We start from the raw sequence: 25,164 nt of genomic DNA, 5'->3' as shown, positions 1-25,164 counted from the left end.
ACACACACACACACACACACCGGATGACGTGCAGCCAGCCCCATGCTTGAGTAGCAGACTGCGACACAGCGTCCAACCCCCTCCCTCCCTTCCTCTCTCTGTTTCTGCAGTCCTCTCCTGTCCCAGGCAGCATTGCTCTCGCCTCCTCTTGCAGCCTGGCTGACTGCTCATCAATAAGCTGTATTAGCCCATCACTAATCATATTGCGAAAGACACAGAGTGAGAGAGTAGGGCAGCCAGACTTTGTGTGCATCATCAGTGTGTGTGTGTTTGCGTGTGTGCAGTCAGGGAGGGAGGAGGGAGGGGTGTATCCTAGCGAGGAGCTTTTCCCTGTTGTAGTAACCAACCGCACGCCGACTGCCAGCCATTACTTCACTGCAGCAGCAATCAGCCCCTCTGTACTTAGTGAGCCAGACACACTAACCTGTCTGTCCCCTCCTCCTTTCTCCCTCTCTCTGCATATTCAGCAGAGCTGCCCTCCTCTCCTCCTCATCACTCTGCCACTCCTGCGGCGTTGCTCTCTGCTTGAAGGGGACACTGGCCTGCTCCTCACCCACTGATTCTGCATGACTGTCACAAAGGTAAGACTGCTTTGGATGGGGAACAACTTTCCGCATGTCACCTGTGATCTGGGCTTGGGGTTGGATTGGACTGTGAAGGTTATTTCAGTTGTTATTCTCGTGTGTGTGTCTGTTTGTCTGCGGAGGAGTGAAGATGAGTTTTTGAGTAGTGTTGGAGTTGCCGGGTAGCGCAAGGTTATCAGGATGCTGCTACTGCCTGAGGATGTGTGTTAATGTGTATGACTGTGTTCCCATTAGAAATGCAGCCTGGTTATGATAAGACCAAAACCATATTCTGTGATTACATTTACTAATCTGCAGCGTATTACAGGCAACAATTAATTCTGAGTATGAGAAAGTAATTCTTTTTATCTGTGTTGGAGCTACATAAACTTTATTTAGATGAGTTTTAGAGAAGAAATTAAATGTCAGGCCTGACGTTTGAAGGCAAAACTGTTTCTACTAGGTGCTGTAATTTTGTATAAGACTCCCTCTCGTTATCGTACTGTATTTGCAGGACAGGTACGATACGTAGTGTTGGTGACAGAGTTTGCCACGTTTGGTTGTTGTATCAATAAGAATATGACAACTGGTAATCAGGTCCCTATTGATTTGGTGTTTTGTTTGCAAGCAGCTTCAGGGAGTAAAGCGCATCCTCTAAAGCCGTGGCGTCAACAAGTAATGATTTATAATACTAATTAACAGAAAGATTTCCATTACAGTATGCAAATTCTGGTTTACAGCGGATTTCTAAACACATGAAAACCTAACTTGGGTATTTTGGTATTTGGAAGCTTCAGTGTGCTTCAGACATATTGTACTTCAGATGGATTGTTCCCCATTTGTACATAACTTTAGACAAAAGCAGATGGATCAATGTTACTGAAAAAACTGTTAAAACTGTCACATGATGGGGACTCAGCCCCGATCAAGGGATGAAAAGCCGGTTCCCACAAGGCAAACCACTAAATTTTAGGGTTAAGACGTGGTCTTTGGTTAATGTTAGGGTTCAGATAGTTCAAGATGGTTAAGATTATGGTACTTCAATTCTTCTGGGAATGGATATAAGTCAATGCAGTGTCCTCTCAAGTGACAGAAACAAATATGTATGTGTTTGTGTATGTATGTTGGTGTGTGTTTGTGTCTACTTGAACAGCTATCTTTGTGAGTACCAATTTGATTTTTAGATGTTTGTAGTGAGGAAATTTTTGGAAAGTGGGGACATTTTGGCTGGTCCTCTCTTTTGGGCAGATCTTTAAAGGGCTGTTTGAGAGTTCAGACTTGCTTTTAAGGGTTTGGCCAGAATTAGGTTTAGGTTAGGGTTGGGGTTAAATTTTAGTTGTGCATTATGTCAGTTGGCATTCTCATAAGATGAAACTACAAATGTGTATGTGTGTGTGTATTATCATTCTCAAGATGATCTTAGGGTAGTTGTCGCAGGCTGCTTGGATGACTGTTTACATGCACTGAAGTGCACTGGTGGTCGTAGTCTGTGCTTAACGCGGTTAGTTGATCCTCTTAATCAATTAACAGAGGGCGAGAGAGCGACAGAGAGCGGGAGAGAGAGAGACAGGAGGGGACACACACAGAGAGAGGAAATTAGCACACCTACTCTCATGTAGAGAATTAACCTGGACCAAAATAGATGACCTACTGTAGACACAGGACAATGGCCTATTTACTCACACTTATTGTCACACACCTGCAATTTCCACACAAAAGTTCTGTAAATACAGAAGGGTGTCATTTTTTACTTCCAGCCCGCAGTCTATTAACACAAAACCACACAGATTCACAGACGACTGCTTTCAAAGTACAATTTTTCCTCCTGTGTGTGAGAGATTGTGTGGGAGGTATGTGTGCTGCTGCGTAGGTGGACGCTCTCCACTATGAGAACTGAAAGAGGAAAAAGGTCAGGTGCTCATGTGTTGGCACTTAGCCAAATCCTAAATCTGACTGTAGACCAGGGCAAAGGCATAGAAGTGAATTCTAATGAATAAACCCATGATTGTTTTTGTCTTTGCTTGCATTTTGATTCCTACTTGCAATTATGGAAATGAGATGAGGAGGAAGGAGCGAAGAAAAAAAAAAGGAAAGACTAAAACATGCTTTGACATTTCTGTGAAAAAGGTATGAAAGCACATTACCCAGTGGTATCTAAAAGATGATGAGTGTGTGGGAGAAGCAGAGAGAGTCTAGGGAGCTGTTTTCATGGCAGTGCCTGCCAAAAGCAGAGAAGTCACCTTGGGAGGGATACAGGACAAGAGCTTCTATGCTGACGGGGCTAAACAGCCTTCTCCCCCCTCAGCACACAGATACAGACTGACAATATTCTGGAGAGACGGTCCCTTAAATGCCTGCTTAGTATCAGACCAAGATTTGCATGGTCTGGCCTAACCTCAGACACTACAGTACAGATTTACAATGATTATAATTGGGCCATTTGCACATGTAGCATAAGCATGACAACAGTGTCATCTCTTTAAATTAGCTTTGTGTCCGCGTAATTTTTATGTTGTGTAGGCTTCTTGGCATCAGTACAGTGCATTTATAGGAGCAGTATTGCCACTTGGATGATCTGCTTAGACTCATTAGCACATCTACACACCTGATTAATCAAAAAGTCAATTAAAAGCTCAGGGGAAGTCAGATAAAGCTCAAAGTGGAGTTTCTGTGCTCAGATTTATTAAGTTACTAGCTGCTTTTTTGCTGTGAAAAATTTAGCATCCAAATATTCATATTCAATCATCAGCATTCCAAATATTTCACATTTACAAATCAGGTCATGTGCTTTCTGACATAGACAACCTGGGCTGGTAACACACCAAACAGAATAAAAAATAGATTTGTGTAATGTATTTGGATTTTCGCACGTGTCATCATCTGCCTATAGTTTAGAGAAACTCCATCTACATGTTGATGATGTGGCTTGGACAGTTCGTCAATGATGAACCCGCGGTCATTGGGTGTTTCAGGTCTTTGGACACCCTCACCTGGGCGACCCAACCATGAGGGCTAAATGGTTATAGGTTCACATTAGTGGCGGTCTTGGATATGTTTGTTGTGTTTGTTGAGCCTGTGGTGTTGCTGACTTTGCATGTGGGTAGGTGGGTTAGTGGGAGCCTTAAGGACTAGCCAGGGGTCCATTAAGATTGAGCATATCATAATTTTATTGTGCATTTTTAATAACAATTCAAAATCTGCAGGTACATTAACTGTGTTATATGTTATGCTTTCAAACATATTAAAACAAAGGAAAAAAGTACTAAATATCAAGATCTTTGTATTAAAGAAGTACCATTTAATATGCAATGATGCTGCGGTAAGGCACAGGTCGCTGGTTGTCATAGTAACACAAAACGCTCCAAGAAATGCTGATATTGTCTGAGCCCTGAGCAGAGTCTGACTGGACTGAATCTGAGCCAACCAACAAAGCTAAAATCAGACTTCACACTATTTGGTTAATGCAGAGTTTTTAACTGCTGGTGGAAGATGGATATCCATCACTGTCCAGTAGCACATCACAAAGGGCACATATGAGCAATCTGGTTCTCTTGTATCTGGTACTCATGAAAACAGGGCCAGAAACAGGCTTTTTGCATATTTAATTTGTGTGTGTGTGTGTGTGTGTGTGTGTGTGTGTGTGTGTAACATAAAGGAATCCTGCTGACCAGAAACAGATAGACATGTGAAAATGTCAAATCTATGTATGTCTGTCACTGTGATAGATAGATCATCAGATGAAGGGAGAAGCTACCGTCCACCTCATTGAAAATGGGTCATTGCATGTTTAAATCCATGGCCTTTGCTTTCAGACGTGGCCTTACTGGACTGAGTCCTCTGTGAGATGGAAACATAAGCTCTTTAGCTTTTTAACACCGACAATTTAGTCTGCTGGCAATAATTTCTTTGAACCTGGAGGTTTATCCCATATTGCCACCAAATATCATAATACCTCAAATTGAGCATCATAATACGATTTGTAAAATACCTGAGGCTAATGCATTCCCTAAATTGCTGCATGGTTTTATTCTTCAGGTTTATCTATATAATCATGCCAAATGATGTCACTGTAACACTCCTGAGGAGTTGTTAAGGAGATGGATGATGCACAGCTTACTGGAATTTCCATTAATCTAAATGCAAAATACTCCAAAATGCAAATTAATGTTTTAGAAATATCTAAAAGAGACCAGACTGGTGTTTTGCAGCTTTTAGCCCTAAGAATTACATATTGTTTGCACATTGTTTTTGCAGTTTTGAAAGTATGTTTATTGTTAACATTTGCTTCCTTTGCAAATAGTCTTGGTGGATACAGTACCTGAAACTTGCTGTAGCGTCAGTCATTGATCAGTTACAGGGAGTTTGTCTTGTTTTATTTTTGTCAGTCACCTTATCATTGTGTGGAAATGCTGTTAAAAGCCTTTTGAGCTTTGCTGTGACTCATCTGCAGAATATTCATACTCCACTCTTGAGATGTGAAAATAAGTAAATTATTACAATGAAGTTAGAAGAATATGTTTTACTTCAGTGAGAAGCTCAGTGCTGCATACAGCATGCAGCTCTCACTTGTAGAAGAAAACTGCCAACACAGCTAGCACATCAGGGCACGGCATGGGATCATTATTGCTATATCTGGACACTCTGTTCTCATTTGCTTTGTTATTGCATGTCCGTCTGTGTGTGTAAGAGTGTGTGGACGTGGGTGGGAGGGCACAAATGTGAGTTGGCAGACACATTACAGTATGTGTAGGTGGGTGGATAACTTCCATCACTACTACTGAATCTGTACGGAGTGTTGAGGTCCTGTGATATCGGCAAAAGAACAGACCTGTTTATCTGCTGTCTTTTGACCTAAAACTCACTCAACTCATGTGAATGTGTGTCTTACATCCTCAAGTAGGGTTGGGCGGTAATCCGGTAGTAAGGTATCCTGCGGTATCTAAAAATAGCAACGGTATCAGTTTCATTACCGTCATTAAAAACAAATGCTGCGCAGATAGGTCTATATTTGTTTAATTGCGCATGTCACGCTGCCCTTCAAAGTGATTTTTAATCAGTCACGGTAATACCGTATACCCCGGGAAAATGTGGGGAAGGTTTGACGGTATCAAAATTTGGATACCGCCAAACTCTATCCTCAAGACTGTTTGACTTCATCTCAAAGAAGGCTAAAGAAACCCTGCAGCTCACAGCTGCTCCCTTCCATAACATACAAGTACGAAGAACAACCCCTACAGTAGAACTCCTCAGCCTTCAGTTTGTTCAATGAAGACCACTTCAGTGTCCTCCAACAACACAGGGGGCAACAGAGGCTAGCTCCAGCATTGATCGTTGCCCTGAGCTACCTTCCTGTCAGTTTTAGTTTTGCTTTCAATCCACGCGGCTCAAGGGAGAGACATAATGGCCACAGTGGGATTTCTCTGTGCAAGAAACTGACCTCTCCAGAAGGCTGAGGTCAACCAGCCCTCTGTCTGCCAAATGACCTCCAGCCAGAGACGTTGGGGAATAAAAGCACTGGAGGACCGAATCCTGTTTCATATTCAAAGCAATTTAACAAACTATTGAGCAGTCCCGTAAAGCATAACGGCAAGCTGCTGGCATAGGAAGACTTGTTCAGAACACTTGGACTGTTCTTTTGAATACCCCTTTGATTAGAAAGCTGTGATTTGCACAGCAACCCCTTAAAATGGTCCAGTTGTTTTTGGTTGGATACCACAGAAAGAGCAGTGTGCCAGGCCTGGGAAGGGGGCTGGGGAGATGGACAGAGGGACACTGAGGGAGGAGAAGAGTGACTGAGATGAGGAGGGGGAGGACTGGCCTTCGGAGTACCCCTTTTTTGTTCCTTTAGACACCAGCAAAAATGCTCCCCAGCTAACACTAAAGGGAGTCCGGGTGGTGATAAATGATTGTCTATTCCCAGAGGGTGGACCCACACACACACACACACACACACACACACACACACACACACACTCTCTCTCACTGTCACACACACACATACTTATGTGTTCATTACTATACATGAGAGGACCCTTTATGGCTTCATTCATTTTCTGGCTCATAATTCTAACCATAAGCATCTGCATTGCATGCCTAACCTCACCCTAAATCCTAGTTTTATTTAACCCTCAAACTAAAAGCCTAGCCCTCAAGTAAGATTTTGCGAAAGCTTTTACCCAATCAGACACACCCCTGAATCAATGCGTAGAAAGGTCAGACTTAGGTATTGTTTCTTAAGTTGAACCCTGATGAAGACCTGCTGAGAAACTGGTCAGTTTATTGTAGTTGTTTCAAGAACAAACCATCTAACTAAAAACATACTCCTGCTCCTCTCAGCATGAGTGCCTAAAATTTGCTCCTATCCAAATTTGAAGATTTTGAAGATTTGATAAGCAGCACTGCAAATGCACTCACTTTGCCAAAATGTCTGGGTTCTATTAGGTCTCAAGCTCTGCCTCCATAGAGGTACAAGAACACACTTGCATGTGCATGCTTGTTTCTCTCCAGCAGAAGCTTTATATTTAACCATACTGACGTGAATTCTATATAATTCAAAGTAGCCTTCCAGCTGCTTTAAGTGTGTTTGCAATTATATATCTGCAAACACCCCAATTATGAAGGAGGCCCACGCTGCTCTGATGTCAGGCGCACATGTGTGGTTGGAAAGACGTCTGAAAGCCATTTTCAGAGTGTTTATGGTACAGCTTCTGCTGTTAACTGTAACGCTGTTAAGACCCTCATAGTATTAAATGATTCAAGTTGTGTTTAAAGATATGAATGCTCTGACAAATCATCGTGACTATTTTGTTTCACTTTTATATGCTTTTATTGTGATTTCATGTGTCCAGTCAAAATTGTACCGCTGCACACATTTACACACAAATCCAGGTCCATCCACACTTTAACTGTCTAAATTCTTTACTCGCCTCGCCCACCATAAATCTTAATTGAGTCTGATTTAGACCACTGGCCATTTGTCAAGCTTAATGTTTACCCGCACACTCTCTCACACAAACAGACACAGAGACAGCCACATTAAACTGAGGCCTAAATCGCCAACCTAGCAACCCAAAACGTGCTATTCCTGGAGTAGGAAATCTACACAGCAGCTTAGCAGATTAAGAATAAAACAACTAAATCCAGAATTAAGCTTTTTGTTTCTCATATTTATTCTCAATGGAGCTGATAAAGGAATTAACAAGGGGAGAGCAAGTGTGTGTGTGTGTGTTTGTGTGTGTGTGTGTGTGTGTGTGTGTGTGTGTGTGTGTGTGTGTGTGTGTGTGTGTGTGTGTGTGTGTAAAGGGGGACAGACAGAAAGTGTGAGAAAAAAAAACAGAAAAAAGGGAAATAGTTGTGAGAAAGCCACAGAAAAGCATTCACCGCAGGAAGACATTCAGATCTCATGAGCTCATTGCCCGTCAGAAAGCTTCCTTACCCCGCTCAATGTGTGTGTCTGTGTGTGTCTGTGTGTGTCTGTGTGTGTCTGTGTGTGTGTGTGACTGTCTGTAAAAACTGTACTTTTCAAATCTGTGTGAAGAGCCTGTAGTGTATTTCCAATAGCGTTGGGAAGCCCTTCTTTCCTTGTGTCACTGCATGAATCATTCCACTGCGAATGCATTCACACAATCCAGACGCTCACATAGTAGGTGACTTTCTCACCAAAGTATGACTTGAATTCATTGCGAAACTGCACAGAGGAAAGCTTTGTTGTGGCTCTTGTTGGATGAAAGTGTTCATTTTTGGATTCCCCTTTGGGAGGTTGCTGGAATAAAAGAGGATGGAATCATGTGAAATTATTTGTGAACGTCCTCTGGAGGAAATAGACGCAGGAGAGAGTGACCATTACCACCATCGCCTTTCCCCTCCAGCTGAGATTAGGTGCACATCCCACGGAATCTGTGTGCCTGTGCCTATGTGCATGTGTTTGTGTGTGCAGTCTGTACAATCAGGACATAGGATGTGCTTCCTGTTTGTGGGCCTGGGGTCAAGGCAATAAGTGCATTGAAACAGATGTGGGTTTTACTTTGTGTGTGTGTGATTGTGTGGAAGGGGTGGATGGGTGGTGAAAAGTTTTTTGTGCACCGTAAAATTCCCATCGCCTGGTTTTCAACACTTAAGGGTAAGCAAGGTGGGCTAATAACTTAATTCCAAAGAAGAGTTTTCAAGAATTTTGTGGAAAATTTGTTTGCGTTCAAGAAAACTTATCTATCTCACACTGTTCATGCATTTTTTTTACAGCGTATATAGGACAAAACTGGTAGTAAGACTCAGTGCTAATGCTTTACATATCAGTACAAAATCTCTAATTCGTTCCTGTATCTCATCTCCTCTTGTGAATGTCCTTTAGGCCGTCAGTCTGTTTTATACGTTAAAGCTGTGGCTACCTGCTTTCTTTTTTATATCGAGCTGTCTGTCTGTCTTTGTCTTTGTCTCTGCCTTTCTTTTTTCCCCTTCTCTAAATTTCCCTCTCCTTTAGAGGGTCCTAAAACTCCTGTGGCTATTACAGAGGAGCTGTAGTGACACAAGAGGCTCTCTTATCAGATAGTTTCTGGCTTTGGCACATTGAAACAGATGAAATAGCTTGCAGCAGCTGTACAGGTGTTATTTATATAACAAAACTCAATAGAAACAAGTCATGGCCATTGAATATTCCCCTTTCATTAGTATTTAGTTCCAGAGGTGATTATTCCAACATTTCTCACCCCTGCAGTGCACTTCAGATCATCACCACCACAAACTGCTTCCTCCAAAATGATCATACAGTTGAATCAGCACCTCTCCAAAACAGTCTCAGCTAAAACTGAACATTATAACCTTTATTAAGATAGGAGTTGTTGCAGCACTGTTGTATTAGACTCCATTAACTTTAGCTAGGCGCACCTTATAAACTAGCAACTATCATAACTTTGTATTCTCCAAAGTAATTTCTGATATATTAACATTAATGCATAAAAATAAGACCGAGATAAAGAAGATGGAAGAAGCAAGAAACACTACCAGTGAGCAAGCCCACAGGATAGGGAAACTTACTTTGAAGAGAAAACGAGGGCACACGGTAAAATTATGACCCAAGCCGTTAAACATCCACAACAGTTAAGAGACCAACAACCTGGTCCAGCTTGTACCAACTGTGGTTGTGTGCTTTTGAACACACATTGTTTTCTTATGCGATCATTGATTATCCAGGCTTGCACCAGATGTCGGTAATCATTACAAAAATGTCAGCTTCTTTACAACTTGTCTGTCAACCAAAGAATATCTTGGTTGACTGAAATTCTACCTACTCTTTAGCCAATCAATTAGTTAATCTAGAGATAATGTGTCAGCACATTAAACAGCTCTGGTGAGTGAGCAGAACTGATGGATTAAGAAGCGCTTTTCTCCGACCAGAAGATGTCAGCCCTTGTTACCAGAACTCAGAAATTTCTTGAGTACAGATTAATCATAATCGAGGAATAGTGGCCATACGACCCACTTTGTATTCAAGTGGAATCGTCCCCAGAAGCCAATCTGTCCCTTTAATAGTCACAGTACAAATGAAATGACTCAGTTTTCTGAGCTTTCATAGTTTAAATGCTGCTGTTTAGAGAACAGAGGCACTGAGAAAGGAATGCACTATTTGAGTATCACTACAGCTGCACTGGTGACACTGCAGCAGTCAATACCTGTCAGCTATGCGGGCCATTGCAATGCCACTGCAGTGAGAGTCCGGGTGGTCCATATATTTCACTGAACACTAGCTGCCTGTTTGGGAAGCTTGATGAACTGTCATGGAATCTTCTTACGTAATTTTATCCTACATCACACTCCCAGGCATGAGGCTGACAATGGCAGTGCTGTATACTGTGCTGTGTTTTCATTTCTTGCATGCTTAAACAACGTCAGCTCACATTTGATGCACTCTCTGTCATCAGTGCAGACGCCTAATGCTTTGTGATTTGTGTATTTCACGTGGTATGGTGACGAGGTCCGATGCACTGTGATGTCTTGTCCTGGTGATAAATGTGAAACAGAATACATATGAACATACACATTATGAATTTATCTTGGAGTGCATTACACTGTATACTGTACTGTACTGTATGCTGCACTGAATGAGACAGCGCTGAAGAGTTGAGTGAACATAAGAGAGCTACGAGTGGGGAGTGGGGCAACGAGTGAGAGCACATCCACGGTGGATGATACAACCACCCACACTCACTCTCTGTCTTACACACACACACACACACACACACACACACACACACACACACACACACAGACATCCACATAGTTCATTAGGGTCAACTTCAGCTCTGTATTCCGCCTATGGGCACTGATAGCTGTGTAAATATAGATAATAGTCTCTCTGCAGCACAAAATACTTCATGTTTTTCATTTCCATTTCTCATATGCCTTCTGTCCTACTGCACAGCTCTACTATCCTTTATGTTGTACATATTTTTTGATAACCTTGCTACCGTCTGTGCTATGATCTCTTCAATACTGCTATCCACGAGATACACAAAAACAATTAAACAAATATTTGAAGGGTAGTTGGTCATGGTGGTTCTCTGTTATGAACAGACTGAAGAGCTCATGAGGAGATCACATGAACCATAAATACGTAATCCTCTTATAAAGGCTACAGTATATGGTCAAAGTGTCAGCTCTGAGCCACTGATAAAGCCTGGTATGTCAGCAGTTTGTTAGATGAGTTTGGCCAAAGCGAGGCTTGCGTGAGTTGAATTAACTGCTGGAGAGATCAGGCTGCAGGTGGTGCAAGGAGAAAGCTGTTGGTGCTGCAGAAACTGGGTTCAGTTCAGAGGTCCATCAGACCTGGTCCTACTGTTTCTGTTTGTGTTCATAGGTGGGAAGTTGGTAGAAGAGGGTGTTCTTCGTGCTACACTAGTGACTCCTAGAGGTTGGTCAGGGTGTCTTGCGGAAAGAATGGGATCTGGGGCGGGTAGCGCACGCAGGGCAGCTGTGGTGAGCTGGCAGGTGAAAAGAAACACCATGTTGATCACAGGAATCATTTTGCTGTCTTCATCCTCCTCAGACCAACGGAGGAGTTAGCAGCCATTCCGATGCCAAAGAAAAAGACAGAAAAAGAAATGAATTTTGGATGACAGTAATCTTAAATTAACCATTCTTTATGATTTGTATAGGCAGCAACATGACACTTCATCACTGGGTTTGATTTATACTGGAACTCATTTCACAGAACTATTATCTCATTCTTCCTTCAGATATTTTTCATCACGACTGAGAAACGTCAGTAGAAATGTCAGTCGGTCCTTATTTTTGGATAATTTGTTCATACAGTAATTCCAGCTGTCTGGATTTCCATTGCTGTCACTATGGGAACACAGTGGGTATGCCTGTCTGTCTAAAAAGCAACCGTCTAACAACAGAGGCGTGAAAACAAAGAGCCTTCAGAAATTATTGGGCGTTAGAATTCATGCTACTCCAGTCATGTCAAACACGAACTGCATCCTCTGCTACTTTTAATGTATTGTTTTTGACATTAATAAAGCATATTGTACATAACAAATTGCCCATTCATGCAGAATTCTAGAAAAGAAAAATGCTTGAGGCTTGAACTTTCCAAGGACAGTGTTCTGCACATTCCTTCTCCAGTTTGATTAAGAAGCTTCCTCAATCACAAAACAAAATGTAACTTAAAGTGAACGTGTTAATAATGCTGTGTTGGTTTCGTGATAGGAAGGTCTCTACACTTTGGATTAGAGGACAACAAAGTCAGTTGCTCAGGGAAATCCTGTGGACACCACATTGCTGTACATAGACCTACTGTATGCACTTTCTCTGTGTGTTATTGTTTACTGGACGGATTCACCAGCTGAGAGCCATCTGTGTCTGCATTCCAGCCCCTTGCGTCTTCACCGTGGGTGCTGACAGCAGCTGAGAGGGTTTGCTGGGGCTATGCTGATGTGCCAGGTCATTTATTTATGTAAATGGTTTGTGGAAAGAGAAGAAGCAGAGAGGAGGAGAGTAATGCATGGAGGAGGAGGAGATAACATGGTGGCAAAGAGAGCGTGAGGAAAACATCCAGAGATCTGATCAAAATGTAGCTCAGATCAAAGCATTGCAAATACGACATGGATAATTTAAGTGTGCAGCAGTCTTCTCTCGTCTGTTTCCTCGCATTCCTCCACAACATGATGAGTAATGTGACAGCAGCAAGATCTGGAAGCCCAATTCTCTTAAATTCACACATGAGAAACAACTTATAGCCAATAAAAAAAAACAAAAACATTTTTATTAATGTTGGTTCAGAATTAGAAAATTGAGGAAGAAAGGAAGTTAAAGTTTAGGAAAGACTGTAGTCATGGTTAAATAAGAAAAACCATTAAACAATATTTTTGTCAGTTGAATAAAACGATTTCCTGTCATGTAAAAGGATTGTCAGTTCTGCCCATCCACAGAGAATTAACACCCCATCCTGAGCTCTTTGCTGCTTTTAGCTTGTTGTTTTGCTTGGCCGAGTGGCTGGTGAAGAAAAGTCAAAGATTGTCTGACTGAATCAGGGATGAAACCTCATCGGACTCACATTTGACAGGAGATGAGAAAGTCATCTCCAAAGGGAAGCCCATGCTGTTCTGTTTCTGCTGGATGTGTAAGTGTGCAGTTTGCAAAAACATCATCTCTAAGAAGGGATTCGAACCAGCACTGCAGTTAGCCATGACCACCTATCCACCACCCTATACCCGTACTTTCCACCATGCTGTTTGCCGTTACAGTCATGCCTCCTTTTTTCTTTGTACAGGTGATGCATGTTACCTTTTTTGAAATAACACTTAATTCACAACATTTCAGGAGACCAGGCTCTGGTCTGTAGACACAATTGTAAACACACTATTCGGAGATCAAAGATATCCTTAAATGAACTTGGAACATCTTCGACGTACATCGATTTGGGACTGTTAACCTTAAAAATGATCAGTTAAGTTGACCAGTACTTAGCCAGGATCATGTAGACTCATTTAACAAACTGTTAGAAAGGTATTTTAGTTTCTTTCCGTAAGATTCTCTGTATTCCTCATGTCGGGCAAAGGAGGAAAGGACTGTAGCCTGGCAGTGCTCCTGACAGTGAAGAATGGAAGCTGTGAATTCCCGAGCTTAGGGTAATAAAGGCTAAACGACATTATTCCATAACGTAAGAGGAAAAAAGCTGTTGTGGTTTGGAGTGGAAAGGTGCTGATTTTGTCAGCAAAGAAAGGCATGCAGAAATTAAGCAGGTCCTCGTGTCAGGGAAAGATAAAGAGAGAGACTTTAATGTTCATCATTATGTTAGGTTTAGAGATAAAGATTTACAACCCCCACACAACACCACCTTTATTCTTCTGCTGCTCCAGCAATGAATTTACTCTGCAAAGTCGGCATCCCTTTATTAGTGACCTTATGTCACTGTAAAACGGTAAATGGTCTAGACTGGAAAAAAATGTCAAGCTGTGGCTTCCCTCCACAGGGAGATAGCAAGAACATCCAAATGAACTCACCAGGAGAGTTAGCCATTTTCCAGAACTGCAAATGGTATTAGCTACATGTACTGTGCTTTTATAAGGTAGCAGCATTTCTGTCATTTGGACTGGGAAACAAACAAAACAAAAAACGACGGGAGGCCTAACTACTGCGTGGACAAGGCCATCCTGGGATTATTTCAGCTTCAAATTTTATAAAGCCATCCAGCCTGATGACTGTGGGGTGTTTTTTGCAGGCTGTTCAGAAGTCTGGGAGTTGTTTGTTGGGATTTTCATCTTGGATTTGGTTTTAATTTGTGCCGTTTTATGAGTAATTAACCTCACTAAGTAACTTGAATCCTGCAATTAAGGCTATTTTTATATCCCATAGATTGGAGGGGTGTGCCAGTCATGTATATGAAACATCTATTGATGTGGTCTGATAGAAAGTTAATGTCCTAAATATAAATTTAATGATTGTTACATTTACAAGTATACTGGAGGCTTTGCAGTATAGCCTATCTGAGTTTTTATGTTAAGGAGGTAGAAATCAGATGTTTGTGTGTGTCACGTATTTATTTACGTCTACACTCTAAATACATGTTTGATTTTTGTCTCAATGTCAATGTACATTGGAAAGAACTGAATATGTGGTTTGCATGTATGACAGAGCTTCATGTTTAACAAGATTAACTTACTACAGTTGTGGTTTGTAAGCAATACCAGCACGCATATATGTTGCACTTTTTTCACTGTGTTTTTAGAGGATCTGTTATCACTGCACATTTTTTTCCCATGCCATGCCGCTACTAATCAGCTGTCCCTGTTTATACCAATGTCAGAGGCTCTGTATAAGGCTGTCTGGGAAAAAAATTGAGTCAGTGTTCAAAATGTTCCTACAGTGTAGTGATGATCAAAATTCTTAATTTGAACATCACTGGAAAATACTCTTATTTCAAAGAACAACCTGGCAGATTATCAGAGGGGGACAATAACAGTGTATCCTACAGCTCAGCTCTAAATATGTGTCATCACTGTTTACGTAATCATTTCTGTGTCTTTGATCTGTTTGACAAGATTATTTCCCAGTCCATCTAAAATACTGTAATACACAAAAAATGAGATACACAGACACACAGAAAGAAAAAGAGTGGTGCAGTTAATACAAGAAGCTAAAGTATGAATCTGGAAGTGAACAGATCCAACAGGGAGAAGATGGTGCCAATAAAGAATCCCTTATGGAATAACAGCCAGAATTAAATATTTGTCCCCATAGAGGATAGTGAAATGAGGTCTGTGTTTTACGACTGGCTTTTAAACTGGGACACATAGGTCTAGTGTACTGCAGAGGTCCAATTGACAGGCTGGCTATCAAGTGATCAATGCAACAGACTGGAAAGATGTGCGTGAGTGACCATATAATAGATATTCAGCATATTGCCAGAAAGCCAAACACTGTCCTACCATGTGAGGGGCATGCTGGTCTATAAACTTTATAATTAACTTCTCCCAGAATGGAAAAATTATAATAACAAATGGGTGCACATGGATGCAGAATGACAGCAGCGTTCGTGTTGCAGTCCTGGAGTTAGTTGTCTCTGGGTGATCTCATCAACAGAGTGGCTCCTCTGAAATAGGTCAAATTCACAACACATTAACCTTCACCCACATATGGGAATACTGTCATTTCAAATGTGGCTTAACAAGCTCACAAACGGGTGCAAAAGCGATTACTGTCGCCAGTTTCTCTCTCTTTGTGTGTGTGTGTGTGTGTGTGTGTGCGCGCGTGTGTGCGCGCGCGCGCACGCAAAAAGAAGATAAGCATGTGTTTTTTTTTGTCTTAATTGAAACTGAAAGCTCTGCAAAACAATATTGAAGAGACACTTGAGAAATTATCCCAGCTGTGCAGGAGTGCATGCGGTTGTGCGTATCTCCACTCACAATCTACACCAGCTCGATATCTAACCTTCCCTTTATTGCCGGTAAATAACCGAGGGCCATTACTACAGTTGTGGTTTGACCTGCTTACTTGTGTAGAGAAACCCATTAGAAGTCTTTCCACATGACCCCTGCTCAGAATAAATAGGAACATCTGGAGTTTCCCTGCCCCCACTTTAAAGCTGACAAAGGTGCCAAAATTGCTGCATTCAGTTTGTCTCCCACAGATTGGGCCTTCTTTGTATCCTGTCCATGATAATAGACTCTGACATGCCTATCTGTCATTTCTGTTGAAGAACCACCATCAGGAGAAAAACATTTTGGCCAAATTAGCCAATATCTTGGTATGCTGTTTTTAATTTGACTGCTTTTTATTGCTGTTCTCCTCTCTGGCCTCTCTTTGGTGTGATTTCTCCTCCAGCATCAACACCGCATGACTCACCTTTTCCAAATTATTAATCCATTAATGATATTGAGTGTACTTAATGTGTCACTTATTTTCATTGACTGAACATTTGTTTGTATCATGTCATAAAACCTGCAGACATTCTACAATGTGAATCGACGGCTCCATTAAATTGTGAGTAACCATAAAGAGAACTGACCTGGTGCAGTAATATGATATTGAAGTGAATGAGGTCCATGTATAAACACATTAGTTATCTCATTGCCCTGGGTAAGTCTGTCAGAGTAATAGCTCTATAATAGTTTTTCACTACTGGTATCCAGCATCTGCAGCTACTGCTTGTCAGTTAGTCTCTCCAGTGCTTTGGTCCAGAGCAAAACATCTCAACAACTACTGGACAGACTAGCAAGCCAGCTGCTGTATGTTACATTTACTGAGTCACAAAGAGATAAATATATTTATCTGTTACTGGAATTGTTTTAGTCCCATTGGAAAAGAAACAATAGACAATTCACAACACTTTCATATTATGGGATGTAAGGGTCTTTTCAGCCACTAGAGACCACTAGTGGGACTTTTGACTTTTTCTTGCGTATGCTCCTTAACTTTTGTGTTATTTCTGTAGTTTCTTTCATATTTAACATAACACGTGAGTCTAAGTTGCTACTTCAAATTCATTATATGTACAAACATTTCTTGGCTTAGAAATGTCCTGTTTGTTGGCCTATGTTATATTCAGGTATCCTATCAGTTAATAATCAAGGTAATATGTCAAAATGAAAATATAGTATTTTTGGCGCCAAGATGACTGCAGCAAATTGAGTTGAAGAATACTAGATCTTTCTGCTGCTGTTCCTTTTTGGATTAATTATCATATCCTTCTTTCCAAGCAGTATCGCGTAAATGATGAAAGATCAGTATTCAAGCAGCACAAATCCTTGTTGCCAAGGTTCAGATGGTCACTGTCTCGAATGGAGAAGTCCTTGGCCGGGCAGATGGTCTGGCATCAAGGCTTGGCCACGTTCTCTGTCTAGGTTCACTTTTTCACGCTCTCCATCCATCTAATCCTGCGAAGAGACACAGAGTGAGAGAGAGATAGTTAGAGGACAGAGGAGAAAGACAAAGAGAGGAAGACAGACAGTCAAAGATTGAGGAGATAGAGATACCAAAATCTGGTTGATGACACAGTGGAGCAGGATTTCCTGGCGTACTGAGTCTCTGCGGTTCTGAACTTCAAAGCTCTGTGTCATCCAATCTGGATGAGCAAGTAGCTTTTCTCAGACTTGAAAAGCTGAGCAATAAATATACTGTACGCTTTTGTGTGAGCATCAGATCTTTCCATGTTGTAGCCCGTGGTTAGCGTTTCTTTCTAGAATGTCTTCGCTATAACATTGTTAGGATGCAATTATCAGTCAGGTTTGGCCGTTTTCACTGCAGACATTTTGATTGGTCATGGTAAGAAAGCACAGGTGTCACAAATAACATTAATCATGCTTCTGTTGCGTCCAAGTGTCCCAGTGAGCCGTGACAGATTGACAGTGTCCCAGCGTCCACAACACCAGGATCCTGAAACTAAAGCAGCTGAATGGAATTCAGCCGTCATGCATTTTTACTGTTTACACCAGTGCGTTTCATACTGTCAAATGTCAGAATGTCTTCCCTAACGAAGATGCATTGTGCACTGGGAAACTGCTCTGTTTTTGCATTGATTAACTGGCTGAAAGGGCCCTTTTGGCATTTTGAACTAAATTTTCGCCAAAATATTCCTTCTTTATGACTAAGATCATCTATTTGTGTCTTCAGAAGATACTGTGATCTGTGTGCATGCACTATGTTCTGAAAAAGCAGCTTAGCCACCTACACTTTGTTAACATGCTGTAAGCTGAAGTGTTATTATGCACATCAGACAGAGCTGCTGTTTGTATTTGACTCACTCGAGCTGATTTTGATGCCAGTCTCCGGGCAGTTTCTGGGTACAGGATTTACGTGCGCCATCAGAAATCACCTTGAAGTTTTGAAATGCAATATCTTAACAGATCTGAAATCATAACTGGCTCATCATTAATCATTCCACAGAGCTCGTTTCTTCAGTGGTAGATCTCAGTAATCTGAGGAAAGTGCTCCTTCATCTTCTTCCCCTGCATCTTCGGCTCGGTGCCATTTGGACTTCTCACTTTGTGCCACTGCCAGAATAGAATAGATGAGATTCATGCACGACGACATAAATCAACTTTTTTTTGTGTTGCGTCTGAAAAGATTTGTAGGCTTTCTCCTAAAACAAACCATTAATTATGTATTGTCTTTGCTCGACCACATAAACAGTCCAAACTCAAGTTGTCTCTTCAAACTGCGACTACATGGAATGATCACATCGGCTTTTGTTACCATCTTAAAAATAGACTTTTAGACTCTGTGTTGAGAATTATTTATCTACAGGTATAAGGATGCAGGACATGACAGTTCACTGGCATCACAAGAAGTTTGTCATTTAAGGGCATTTGTCTGGATATTGTGTATAAAATGATAAAGCTTGAATGCTTCCTGAATGTCGATATTTTAAACAGTTTGATGCTACAGTTGTGAGTTTTTAGATCCTGAAAATATCAATATTGTGTGTGTGTGTGTGTGTGTGTGTGTGTGTGTGTGTGTGTGTGTGTCTGCAGAGAAGGCAGGTGGTCTGACACAGGGGGAGTTAATCTCCGTCTGGTAAGAGCCTCCTCTGCTCCTCCTTTCTGTCTGCATTTTTCCTTTGTTTCTTTAAATATTTCATCATTCTTTGTTTGTCCGCCCCGTCCTTTCTTCCTCTCCTTTCTCTTCTTATCTTGTCTTCTCTTTCACCTTGAGTGCTTTGTTCTCTCTTTTAGTCGGTGTCTGCCTCCCTTTATCTCTGTTTGTCTTTTTTCCACATGTCCTCTTTTGTTTCTCTGTCTTTCCTCCGGACTTCTCCTCCACCTTGAGTCTGCAACCCCCCTCTGTCATTCGGGGTGTGAGGCCCAGCTCGCATCATTATGCTCCAAAAAGCATGTGGCAGAAACCCCTTGGGGAAAAGGAGAGGCAAGCACAGGGGATAATTAATTTAGATGTTTCTTCTGGTTTTCAATGGCTGACTTTATAAGTGGAATAGGAAAAAATGTCACTGATTTGTGTTGCAATGTAAAATTTTGCATGTGTTAGACAGACAGATGAAGAAAGAAACTCAAAACTAGAATTTTTGTGCATATCAGAATGTCTAGGAATTGAAAAACAAAGTATCCTACAGCATATATCCATAGTAATTATAATAACCTGGATGATAACACTGCTGTCAACAAACTCCTTTTACCATACGAGGCGATGGATGGGTGGATGGATGGGTTCTGGGACACCCACTCCTGTATGTACTTGTGCTCTGATAAGTGCCCTTCAGCTGGGTTTCCTGTCCTTGGCTAGTGAGCTCTTTGCACCATTACCGCTGCTTAATGGGGCCCGCTTAAGGCCCAAGAGCTGCCATTAGCTGAGCTTCTGCATCTCCTGTCATTATCGCCTAGAAATACACTATCATCATGAACACACACTTCAAAACTGGCTTCTGTTTCACCAGGCTCCTGTTAATGGCACAAAGACTGGATAAAGAGTAATCGTCATATAACTTTGTCTACTTTGCTCATGACAAATGTCAACGTCAGTCCATGGGGTTCATCCTCAGGGGACCACAAATTTCTGACTGACTGACTGACAGACCAGCATCAATCATCAGCAGCAGCACAACCACCTGCCCTCGCTTTAATTGGAGCCTTTTTGCCTTTTTTGTTTGTATTTTTAAATGTTTGAGAAACTTCAGAAATACTGTAATAGACATTAACAGGCCTGATAATGGAGACTGAGTGAGTTCCAAGAGCTCCTGTGACCCCTCTTTTCAACTGATTGAAATTAATGCTCGGGCTCAAATAAAAGATTACCTCTCCAACATTCCTGAACTGGCCATCTGGAAAATCCATGGAAAATCCAGATGGACCGATTCGCTCTGGGCTGCTGGTGCAGGTGTGTTAAATCTATTCTGTTTTATTTTATTCCTTTGGCCACTTGCTCACAGTTGCTATCACCTGCAGTGTTGGCTTTGCTTTGCTTTTTTACTTTTGTGTGAATGTGTTGTTGAAAGCAAACATTGAATCCTGCTGTTTCTAACACATCCTATTATCTAAATGACTGAACAGCTGGACTGCCAGTGACTCCCAAAATGACATATGTCACTGTTGGAGAGTATCAGCAAGAAGCCATTACAACGAGCGCCTCTGTCAAACCTTCATCTTCACGTTGTTGACATTGTGAAACGGTTGCACTTTGCATTGGTCTAGGCATCAAAACTACTAGGTTCGGTTCAGGAAAAGATCATGGATTAAATTGAGGGCATTGCTGTTATGTAGGTGATGTAATGTAACTTAAAATGGGTCAGTGTTGACTTTCAGTGTCACACAGGACACAAGCAGCAGCCTCCTGGGTGATAGCCCTGTTTGTTGGAGCCATCCATCCACCCCACCTTCCTCCACATGCGGACTTTCTTCCTCATACATTACCTGACTTTCTCCTTTGCTCATGTCTTAATTATCACAGCCATTAGAGGGCGCTGCCTACAATAAACATAAATATGAGTCGTGATAAAATATTTTTCTGGTGAGGACGAGCTCGTTGTTTCACTAGTGTGCATCAGTTTCAGCTTATTTTATGTGAAGTAAGATTTGGTCAGTAAGTGTTCTTCTAGTCTATCATCTGATGGAAACTTGTAAGTAGACCTTGCAGTGAGGTGCAAACTTCTACTTTATTGACTGCTCTTATGTTTGTTATGACTTCTAACAGCCGCCATTCATTGTTGCCAACTGTTGGCTTTAACTTGATTTGCTTAATGCTTTTCTTATAGAGAGCTGAAGTCAAAGAGCTGAAGCCCTGTCCTGGCTAGCCTCTGTTCCAGAATCCTCTGCAGCAGATCCTATTAAAAATCAAAACCATCACGATTTGGACAAAGTTAAATAACAATGACTTTGAGAGCACAGAGAAAACTACAGCTCCTATAAATATTTCTAAGCACTGCATAGTAATATTTGATAATGAAATAAACTTCAATTGTAAACTTGTAAGAAAATGTGACTTATCTGCATGCAGTGAGGTTATGGTCAACAATGCAACTCTGAAGAGGATTAAGACCAACCAATGATGCAGACTGACAGCTGATAGCTTGTAAAAAGCAAATACTTTGCTCTAATAATCCCCAACTACACAGTAGACAACAGCCTTTTATAACCACAACTGTCCCATCAGGCATTGCCATTGCTGTGTGGAAAACTATCCCAGCACTTTCAGCCAAGCTGTGACACTTCCTGTGCAAATGAGGAATAGAGCTCCCACTTCACGCTGAGAGCAAAGTTGGCAAAAAAAAAAAACTCTTTTTGTGATATTTACTCCTCGCAGAGAGGGGAAGTCATCATAAATGACTGTACAGTGTCACTGCCAAGGGAGAGGAGGAGGAGACTGAGCATGACAGGAGGTTTGACAGGGCTACACTATGTCTGAGCGACAAGACATGCAGTCGCCCTGTGGATTTCCCTTTTGTATCTACTGAATGTGAGCTCAGATGGCCCTACTTCCTTACTTGGCACTAACATTGAGGAAATCTTGATTGGAATAGTTTAACCCATGGATTTGATTTGCTGGTGTTTGAATGGCCTTTTATGGTTCATAATGAGTCTGTATGCTGCCATTGACTGTGCCTGGTTCCAAAAGAGAGTGGGCGTTTTGACTGCAGCTGGGATGATGGAAGAGTACAGCCAAGAGATGTTGGTAATAACTGTTTAAACATGGATTTTCAGGCAGTTCAACAACTGGTTTTGTATTTTGGTCAGTGTTTTTAACTCGGAAACAAAGATCTGCTGCTTTTGGGATATTGGAAAGAGAGTTAAGAACTCAAAGAGAGAGAGGAGGACAGAGAAAGGCTGAGTGTGCACAGAGCAGCAGCAGTGCCTCGAAGCAAGATGTAAAAAAAAATCAATAAACACACTCTGCTCTCTGGAGTGGTCCGCCTTAGAGCTATGAACTCCACAGTAAATGTATACTGGTGCAAACAGACAACACATGGTCAGATATGGACGTAGGCACGGAAACATAGTAAAGGCAAAAGACATGTACAGTATATGGCACAAACACACAGACACACACACTCAGCCAAGAGGCCAAGACACAGCTCCTTCACAGTGAACCTGCAGGGCTTCACTCACATTTCAAACACACAGACAGTCATCAGGGGATGCACTTTTCACTATCACACCTGCCTCCGTCTATCGAACTGAGCAGGGCTCGTTTCAGAGTCTGTTCATAGTGAAAGAGACTTCAGGGTTCGTCAGTGAGGAACAGGCAGTGATTTAGGAGCTGGACTCATTCACACGATTATCTCCAGTTCCATTAAATCTTTAGATTTGCATTTGAATAGGATGCAAAAAGACGTTTTTAGGATTTACAGGTTCCCTAATATTATTGTGTGAATTGAAAAAAAAGTCACATATTCATGGAAAGGAGGCTTAGTCAGTGTTTATTTATAACATGTTATTATTGTTCCTAATGGAGTCATCTAGTTAAATCGAGTGAAGTCATGCAGTTAAATAGGAACAAACACTGATACTCAAATTAACTTCAGCTGTTTGAAGTGTTGCCTCCACCTTGTTTCTTCCACCAAACCATGGTGACATAATGATTGTAATATGTGGATCAAAGAACCTCATAAATGAAGCATAAATCAAACTTAAATCACACACAACTCCAAAACAATACAGTAACTACAACTATGGAAATGGCCAAAACAGACTTTGACACTGAACAGCATTATGCTCATTTATAAAGACTTTTGCACACTAAAGGTTCATTAACAGGTTCATACATTGTTGGTAATGCTTTATTGGTAAGTAGATTGGTCATAAAAAAAGTGATAGTTTCAGTTGATTAGGAGCTAAATTTATACCATTAAATCTCAGGAAAAACATTTTATCTTCCTGCTTTCACATCCTTGTGGCTGTTTAAAGGACGGCATAATTATTTTTTTCCCATAAACAGTTTTTATTTTCTGATTTCATGACACCAAAACCCAACGCCTTATTGGAAATATGTCTTCTATATTTCTTGTCTAAAAATATTTCAAAAGTTCTAAAAGCAATACAGTTTTTACTGCGTCATAGTAATTCAGAAAATGTTAGTTGGCACTCCTGCAATTTCCAAGTAGGTCCACAGTTGCAGCTATTCCTTCCTGGGGTTTACCTGTTTCGGAAGGTTTCATACCTGTGGAGTGATGGATTAGAGTAAAAGAAGGTAGAGAGAGATTAAAAGAGGGGAGGATGGAGGGAGTGAAGAGCTGCTGGTGGTGCTGGGAGTCAGCCAGAATGGCCTTGTGATTCCAAACAAGCAGTGTGTGGGAGAGGAAAGAGGATGAATGGCCACTGCTCTCACACTGCTGCTCTCCCTGGTCCGGAGAATGAACTGTGGTAAAGACGGAGGGCTGACTGAGTGGCAGGATGGGAGAGAAGACGGTAAGAGGAGGAAGGGGGAGTGCCAACCCTCCAGCTATCAGTACCAGTAGGAGGAGAAGAGTGAGTTTAAAGGGGAGGGGGGAGAAAAACATGAGAGAGAAGGAGGTATAGCAGACACAGGCTGCCTGCTTGGATTTCAAGGGGAAGGAAGGAAGACAGGGGATCCTGGCGGCTCGCTTAGTAAAGGAGGGTGGATGTTTGCAGTCTGAGAAGGTGCAGCAACACTGTGACTGTAGTGTCACTGTAAGGACACTGGTAAGGTAAGGTGGCATTTTGAATAAGGTGATCAGTGTGGTATCCAGATATGTTATTCTGTTAAACACGAAGGGGGATTTTACTTGCATCCAACTTGGCATAAAACTATTTTATGGTGAAAATGTGCAAAAAAACAAACAAAAAAAAAAAAAACTCTGCAAAGTTAAGAAGGCCTCATGCTGTTTGACCCCAGAGGGAATCGTCTCAACACACAAGTCTTGTGATCTGTTGATGGATACAAAGTCATTTCTTCTCTGAGCTGTGTTTTTGTGTGCGTGCACGTCACTGCTCATGGTGTGTATGTGTGTGTATGTGTGTGCGCGCTTGCACATTCTCATGCTGCAAACCCTCGTGAGATAAGAAAGACACAAACACACACAAACATCCTCTCTGTGCCATACCCGGTGACCAATGAATGAGCATCCTTGTGGAGGGAGCTCAAAGCAGACGAGTCTCCCCTCTCCCTCTCCTCTAATCGTCCCTCAGGCCGCTCTCTGCTGCTCTTCTGTTCTACATTAATTCTTTAACAAGCTGCCATTATGCTGCTCATACAGACATGAGATCAGAGCAGTCGATCTGGGTTTGAGTGGCATGAGGGTGAGACATTTGTATGCTGCATATTACCAGCTCACAGTGGAATCATGTATGTAGGACTGAAAATAATGAAAGTTATTTTCATTAACACTTTGCAGCCAAGAGCCTGGAGTGACTTTTTCAAAAGTCTTGTTTTTGTCTAATCATCAGCCCGAAATCTAAATTTATTCAGTTTAAAATTATATAAAACAGAGAAGCAGTGGAGGAGGAAGTAATCAGATCATTTACTTAAGAAAAAGTAGTAATACCGCTGTAAATATACTCCTTTACAGAAGCAGTAAAATATACTTTATGTATTGAAATTAAAAGAAATTGTTATGGCTACTTTTATTATTACTGATGCATTAAGCATGTAAGCAGGATTTGCTTGCTGTCAGGATGGAGATATTTAAAAAACTGTTTAG

The 25,164-nt window shown here is 41.5% G+C and overlaps 1 protein-coding gene across 3 annotated transcripts in view; it reads left to right on the top strand.

The window, feature by feature from the left end:
* Positions 1–335: 335 nt before the first annotated feature.
* coro2ba (coronin, actin binding protein, 2Ba) overlaps positions 336–25,164 on the top strand; it is a 43,011-nt gene continuing 18,182 nt past the window's right edge. Inside the window, exon 1 of one of the 3 annotated variants that reach the window (XM_076732385.1) lies at positions 336–581. In XM_076732385.1, coding sequence (XP_076588500.1) covers positions 567–581 — 15 coding nt within the window. In that variant the 5' untranslated portion in view covers positions 336–566. Of the gene's footprint in view, positions 582–19,036; positions 19,074–23,791; positions 24,172–25,164 lie in introns of those variants that run through there. The other 2 variants (XM_076732399.1, XM_076732392.1) reach the window with 2 other exon arrangements.

Source organism: Chaetodon auriga, chromosome 1 (genome assembly GCF_051107435.1).
Source record: "Chaetodon auriga isolate fChaAug3 chromosome 1, fChaAug3.hap1, whole genome shotgun sequence".
NCBI classification, from domain to species: domain Eukaryota; kingdom Metazoa; phylum Chordata; class Actinopteri; order Chaetodontiformes; family Chaetodontidae; genus Chaetodon; species Chaetodon auriga.
The sequence above is the reverse complement of the archived record's forward strand: the minus strand, read 5'-3'. Positions and strand labels throughout refer to the sequence as shown.